Source organism: Syngnathoides biaculeatus, chromosome 6, assembly GCF_019802595.1.
Source record: "Syngnathoides biaculeatus isolate LvHL_M chromosome 6, ASM1980259v1, whole genome shotgun sequence".
NCBI lineage: Eukaryota > Metazoa > Chordata > Actinopteri > Syngnathiformes > Syngnathidae > Syngnathoides > Syngnathoides biaculeatus.
The window spans coordinates 30,981,229-30,988,215 of record NC_084645.1 but is presented as its reverse complement, the minus strand read 5'-3'; the positions used below and the strand labels follow the sequence as shown (position 1 = coordinate 30,988,215).

Here is a 6,987-nt window from a genome sequence, read left to right as displayed (position 1 = left end):
CTGCACCAAAGATCAGAAACGACTGTCTGTGAGTTTGTTTTCACTTAAACTAAGACAAAAAATGTCGACTCCAATGACTAGTTGTGGAGTTTCTTTGAAAAGAAACGTGTCATCACTCCTGCCGATGACGCGGCCAACCTGGAAGCAGTGTGGCAGTCCATAAGAGGCTCAATGGCTTCGGGTGGCTATCAAAATAATGTGAGCTCAAACTACGTGGAAACGAGCGTTAAAAAAAAAAAAACAGGAAGGCGCACACAAATGCAATGCTCCCTTTTTTTAAATGTGCCCATTACGCTCGTTTCAACATAGTTTGAGGTCACGTTGTTTTGATAGCCACTTAACGCCACAGGAAAGTTGGTCAAGATTGTAGCTGAATGGAGGGCGAGGGGCTGCGCTACAGAACCAAAACTCTTGGGATTGAAAAAATTTTACCTCACAAACGCCATGGATGGGACGGAGGATGACGTGCTGTGGTAGCAAGATTGGATGATCGTGATCCAATGCAGGAGGCACAGAAACTGGACCAGGTCAACAATGATTTCAACAGTGATGCACTAAATGTAGCTACGATTGATATTTTTGAGATGAGTCAGATGCTTCTTTTGGAGTCTTGGCCAAGAATGTGTAATGTAGTGTATAAACTTCACTATGAACAACAATTTTATGCACAAATATTTCATGCAAAAAATGTTTCACTTAAACAGTGTTAGTTTATTTATGACTGTAATATGCTATCAACAATTGCTATCATATATATTACTGCTATATCAGCACATGCACAAAGATGATTATGAATGACTTGTACAGACATTTTTTTTGAAAAACAATACAAGTACAAACAATAAATGTACAAACCTACCAAAATAGAAATCCAGATAATTCCTAATATTTTGAGCATATAGGTCGTGGCAAATTGGTGATGCGCATTGTACATTGGTAGAAGGTTTTTCCTGATTTTTTTTTTTTTTTTAGGGCAACTTTGTGGGCACGCATTATACTTCAGGACGCATTATACTCAAGAAATTACAGTAATTGGATAATTTAAGACTTAGACACAAGTTAAGATCTCCTGGTGCGCATTAACTGACTTGGTTGGTATTATTATTTATTTATTATTATTATTAAACTTGGTTCCTACTCTCCACTAAAACTCTGTTCCAGTTAGGCCAATGTGACATGATCACCCAATCACTTTTCTGTTTTGCAACTTCAGAACATGATAGCTTAGCAATCGGTATCACGATTTTCCATCATTTGCCACCAACGCCTCGGATTCCTTCTGTGATGACGTCAACCACTGATTCCCCACCAATGTACCGTGAGAGCTCTCATCATGGTGAGCTGCAGGAAATGATCAAATTTCACTTTTTTGGTCAAAATATTTTGTTTTAGGTTAGCTTTAGGTAATGTATGTGGAAGCATGCTAAGAAATGTAATTTATAGTCTGCAATAAAAGCAATGATTAGATGTTGAGAATGCTTCGAAACTGGACACAAAGAGAACTTTTGCCTACCACAACTTGGCAGCCAGGGAGTTTAATAAAAGTGTGCCTTCAAGCATTCTTTTTTTTTCCCTGCTTTTTTTTTTTAACAACAATGTGCCAAACAAATATGAGCGTTCATCTGATCTGTTCCGCTGCTAAAGGGACAAGCCGAAAGAAACAGTATTTCATCGAATCTAGTCCATAAAATAACTGCTGTACACATCTTGACCATTGTGGGGCAGTGTCGTGCAGGTGGTGAGACGTGCAGTCATAAGGAAAGTAAAGCCTACAATACAATATTGTTAATAAAACTCGTTTACGGAGAATTTGGAGATTATATACGTGGCAATGTTCCTATGTTGACTTTTTCTTTGCGTTTGTACAGCATTTGTGGAACAATATACATTATTTTGAGCAATATATGCGCCGCGAGTTCATTGCTAATCTTTGTTAGCTCGTCAATGGTGGTTTTCTTTCATTGTGTGTTAGCTTTGAGCTAGCGAATTTTCCGAGCAAAAATGAAGAAAGAAACAACGCCTGTAATGTATTTGAACATTTCACAAGTGTCATTATTATGTTTTGCGTTTAGTTTTACAGTGAACTTCGACTGGAGTGTCAAGAAACGACTCAGCAAACAACATTTACTCTTCCTGGTTCCTACTGTGTGAGAACTTTAGCAACATGTTGCTGTCATTTTAAGGGCTCTGCACATCATCCAGGCGCTGCTGTTAAGAAGCGCAAAAGCAGTGGTCCAAAAACTTTTTTTCCCCCCATCATCATGACCTTTGAGGGCCACCTAACGTTTCGCTTCTAATGGGGGCCCGTAACAGAAAAAGTGTGACTGCAGGAGTACTTAAACGGTAAAATTTATTGTTTTCAACTCTCTGTTTCATATATTTTAGATACTTTATTTATATATATATATAAATATATATATATTTTTTTCCCCCTCCAAGGCGCAGAACAGCTTGGGGAGGTTGTCCTGTGCCTGCTTGAGTGTCAGGATGATCATTTCAGAAGATAAACCTGCTTGGGAGGGGTGGGATGGCAGATTTCAATTGAAGACAGTAAACAACAAAGCAGAAAGCCTTTGAACGCCCGACGGAGCGGTGAGTAAAAAAAATAAATAAAATTCATTTCAAGTTTATATCACGTAATTTGCAAGATTTTTTCAACTCTCTGTATTGTGTAGGTGTATGTGTGTTTGTGTGTGTGCATTTGTATCTTTTTTACATGACAGCATATTGCTTGCTTCCCTTAAAAATGTGAAAATGTGTTAACATCAACCCCAGGTACAAACACATTTATGGCAGCAATGCATTCTTGGCACTCACTTTCAAGCTGTAAACAGAACGGGTGAAAGGGCAAAACATGTCATATCCACACTATTTGACAATACAATACTTTATTGTAGTAGAGGAGGGTTGACTGTCGCAGACACATTGCAATTTTTTGTAAGCGCAAAAGTTACAGATATTGTCTTACATATAATTTTAATAGCTTTTGTAGGAATGCACACATTTAATATTGTTTCGTTTCATGACGTTATCTAACTTTCATCTCTTAATACCGTCATGCCCATCTTGTAAACTTTGTATAACTTTGTAACCACAATTGGAGGTTGTGTTCGTCAGCAGCGGCTGTTTGGCAAATATGGGAGTGCATGTGGCTGGACTTGTGGCCGTTGGGGTTTTTTACTTGGTCATTCTGCTCACTGGAATCTTCGCCTCTCGGAAGTCCAAGCAAGTGGAGAAGCAATGTTCTGGAAAAAAAAGCGAAGTCACCATCGTCGGAGGCCGCAATATCAATGTAATGTTGGTGGTGTTTACCATGACAGGTAAGACCCACACACACACACGCACATACATTTTTTACTTTGTGATACTTTTTATTCAAACTCCTGGCTTTTGTTTCTCATATGTGTTGTGTTTTAGCGACATGGGTTGGTGGAGGTTATATTGTGGGGACTGCTGAGGTCGTTTACTCTCCAGCTCAAGGTCTCGTCTGGGCTATTGGCCCTCTTGCATATTTTTTGAATTTTTTCCTTGGTAAGTATAAAATTAGACTCCTTTGTGCTTTTCACTCTGCCTGAACACACCTTAGGCCACAGGATCATGACTCAGAATACGCAGCTGATGAACGGGCCTTTGCAGACTTACATGGGCGAAATCCAGATCTAATTGACCGATTTCATGGAAGTTTGTGTTCCCCTCTCTAAGTGCGGCCCTATGGGGGCACAAACTAGTGCAATCTGTAGGCCGGTCCCAAGCTCAGATGAATGGAGAGGGTCGGCAGTTTTGGTTGATTGCGGGACGGCGTGGCCAAAAAAAAAAAAAAAAAAGATGTCAGCCAATGTTCCCTCTTAGCTGCGCTCGTGTGCAATTGCGCACTCCTGATCTGGTCTCTTCCACAGATATTCTGCGTCGCACACACACACACAAAAAAATAATCCAATGTAAATTGAATGTATAACATGCAGCTCTTCAATTTGTGGCATTTTGCAATGTGAGTCAATGAGTGATGGATGACTGGTTGCTCCACCCAATGGCACAATTCAAATATCTACTGTAAAAAAGGAAAAGGAGAAGCCACAGTTTTTTTTAAGGCAGCAACGACGCACACACTTTTTCCTCGTTTACTTTGCACTGCATCCCTCTGCTCTTAAAGGGGTACACTCACAATTACAAATGTTACAGTACTTACACAGCCCATCAATGTGGTTTATCATGATAGCACCCACCACCTGTGCTTTAGTTAGCAACACACTCTGGGGAACCTAGAGCAGAGACGAGCTAGACATGCTGCTTATGTTTTCTCTCAATAATAATGGCGAAAGTTAAAAAACAAGTGCTGTGTCTTAAAGGGGAATTCCGGTGGTTTGCATTAAGAGTGTATCCAATCGGTCATGGAATATGTACTCTATCTTGACAATGTGATGTTAAATTCTCTCTCATTTAATAGTTATTAGTTTTGAGAAGATTTTTATCGACAATTACAAATTTTCAGGGACGCTGCCACTTTCGCGAGTCACATGACCTATGTGGGCGGATGTAACGTGTTACGTGCCATTCCAAACACTCGATTACATGGGACACCATTATGCCCAGCGTTGATTTCTCGGATTTATCCTCATCTGATGTAGAAATAGCAGAATCGGTTGATCGGGAAGACTGAGGAATAATTCCATACCTGTGGCTGTAAATAATGTTGAATATTCGGATGGTTCTTCGGGCAGAATGACGCGGAGTCTGACGAGCTCGGCCGAGCGAGCTCCGGGGCTCGCCGGGGAGCGAGCTCTGCCGCTTGGCAGGTAGCGAGACTCCAATGACATACAGTACCTGTGGAGGTGTGGAAGCAATTTGGAGAGGTGGCTGTTAAGTTTTGTACCAACTTATTCAACAGAATACTCGCGGGTGAGGAGATGCCTGAAGAATTGAGGAAAAGTGTGCTAGTTCCCATTTTTAAGTACAAAGGTCATTTGCACAGCTATGGAAACTAGAGCGGAATAAAATGTGATGAGCATTAAATTAAGTTATGGGATAGAGTAGTGGAGGCGAGACTAACTAACTAACAAAAGTTAGTATCTGTGAGCAACAGTATGGTTTCATGCCTAGAAAGAGTACCACAGATGCATTATTTGCCATGAGGATGCTTGTGGAAAAGTACAGAGAAGGTCAGAAGGAGCTACATTGTGTCTTTGTAGACCTAGAGAAAGCCTACGACAGAGAACCACGAGAGGAACTGTGGTACAACATGCCTAAGTCTGGTGTGGCGGAGAAATATGTTAGAATAGTACACGACATGGGGGCACGGTGGCTCAGCTGGAAAGCGTTGGGCTCACAGTTGTGAAGACCCGGATACACTCCCAGCCTTCTCTGTGTGGAGTTTGCATGTTCTCCTCGTGCCTGTGTGGGGTTTCTCTGGGCACTCTGATTTCCTCCCATATCCCAAAAACATGTAATCATTGGAGACTGAATTGGTCTGAGGTGTGATTGTGAGTGCGACTTAACCGTCTCTATCCACCCTGCAGTTGGCTGCCAACTAGTTCAGAATGTACCCTGACTTCTGCCCGTTGATAGTTAGAATAGGGTCCAGAACTCCCACATGCCTCATGAGGATAAGCAGCTCAGAAAATGGACGGATGGATAGTCTAATTTGACAGTTCATCAAACAGTTGCATTCCTTCATCAGTTTGTCCCTGGGTCGCAAACCTCAACCTGTAAAATGTAAAGGTATAATTCACTTGAATTTCAGTATTTATTCTTTTAAACAACTTACACTTATGATGCTCATGAACAACACTTTTGTGATTACAACTCTTTGTGGTCAAACTTTGTTAATGTTGCTGATGTGATGAAGCACTTATGTCTCTGGTATGTCTTGTGTTTTTCCAGCAGGACTCTTTTTTGCCAAACCAATGAGGTCCAAACGCTACGTGACAATGTTGGACCCGTTTCAGCAACGCTACGGCCAATTATTCACAACAGCAATTTTAGTTCCTGCTCTGATCAGTGATATTTTGTGTGCGGCCTGCATCCTTGCTGCGCTAGGTTAGTGTTTGCTTTTTCAGGATTTTAACACCTACTGTCATTGGCAGGCCCGTACGGTACGGTAATGATCGGTCAGGTGAGCCGCCGACACCTTTGATTGAATATTGCTCGTGGTTTCCATTCCAGGGGGAATGATGAGCATTGTCCTTGATGTATCATCGACGATCTCCATCATAATCTCTGCAGCTGTCTCTATCATCTATACTTTATTTGGTGGCCTCTACGCGGTTGCATACACCGATATCATCCAACTGTCGTTCATAGTTATTTGTCTGGTGAGCTCACGAGAAATCTGTACAAAGGTCGTCTAATCGCATTGGTGCCATTGGAGAATGTCAAGTCAGCCTTTGTTGAGAATTTTCTTTTTACGCTTTCTGTTGTGACGAACCATTGTTTGTTTTTGTTTCTTTTTTTTTCTTTTAGTGGGTTTGCGTTCCATTTATGTTTCTCAGTCCCGCGGTGACTGACGCCCCACAAACACCTCATTTCAACCAGTCAAGCTTCCCCTCGTGGATAGGAGAGGTGAAGCTGGAGGATGCGGGAAAGTGGACGGACGACTTTTTGGTGTTGGTCAGATCAAATTTTATTTCACCAAAAATCTTGATATAAATGTTATACTGCTGTTCGTTCATTTATTTGAAACATCTAAAAATCTCAAAAAGGACAATACAGTATAATACAGTAGCTGTCGTTTTTCTTTCTTTTAACGGGACTCGAGATCTGGTTTGGTCTTTCCCTTCCTCACAGTCACCCTTTTGGGAAGGGGAATGTATTGGACACACTTGGAGAAGCAATCTATGACACTCAGAATGATAGTGCTATCTTCAGAGGTGGTAGGCCTGCAACAAAGTCCAACCCAATGTGGGACCTTGGGCAGTTCAGGATGGGTAAGGGTTGCAGCAGACCAGCTGAGAGTTTGTAAGACAGCTTTCCTCTGGGACAGACAAAGCAAGC

At 41.4% G+C, this 6,987-nt stretch overlaps 1 protein-coding gene and 1 long non-coding RNA gene across 5 annotated transcripts in view; both read left to right on the top strand.

Moving 5' to 3' along the window:
* Positions 1-1,721: 1,721 nt before the first annotated feature.
* Positions 1,722-3,278, top strand: LOC133502179 (uncharacterized). Of its 3 annotated transcripts, XR_009795387.1 has the most exons (4): positions 1,722-1,762; positions 2,073-2,343; positions 2,440-2,592; positions 3,121-3,278. It is a non-coding gene; the product is annotated as an uncharacterized LOC133502179 (long non-coding RNA). The 3 variants fall into 3 exon arrangements; XR_009795385.1 differs by lacking the exon at positions 1,722-1,762 and having other exon boundaries at positions 1,810-2,343; XR_009795386.1 differs by lacking the exon at positions 1,722-1,762 and having other exon boundaries at positions 1,810-2,343; positions 3,118-3,278.
* Positions 3,279-3,431: 153 nt separating this feature from the next.
* Positions 3,432-6,987, top strand: part of LOC133502178 (high-affinity choline transporter 1-like) — a 6,529-nt gene continuing 2,973 nt past the window's right edge. Inside the window, exons 1-4 of one of the 2 annotated variants that reach the window (XM_061822670.1) lie at positions 3,432-3,531; positions 5,878-6,033; positions 6,160-6,308; positions 6,457-6,603. In XM_061822670.1, the coding sequence (XP_061678654.1) occupies positions 5,901-6,033; positions 6,160-6,308; positions 6,457-6,603 (429 nt within the window). In that variant the 5' untranslated portion in view covers positions 3,432-3,531; positions 5,878-5,900. Of the gene's footprint in view, positions 3,532-4,979; positions 6,034-6,159; positions 6,309-6,456; positions 6,604-6,987 lie in introns of those variants that run through there. The other variant, XM_061822669.1, reaches the window with a different exon arrangement.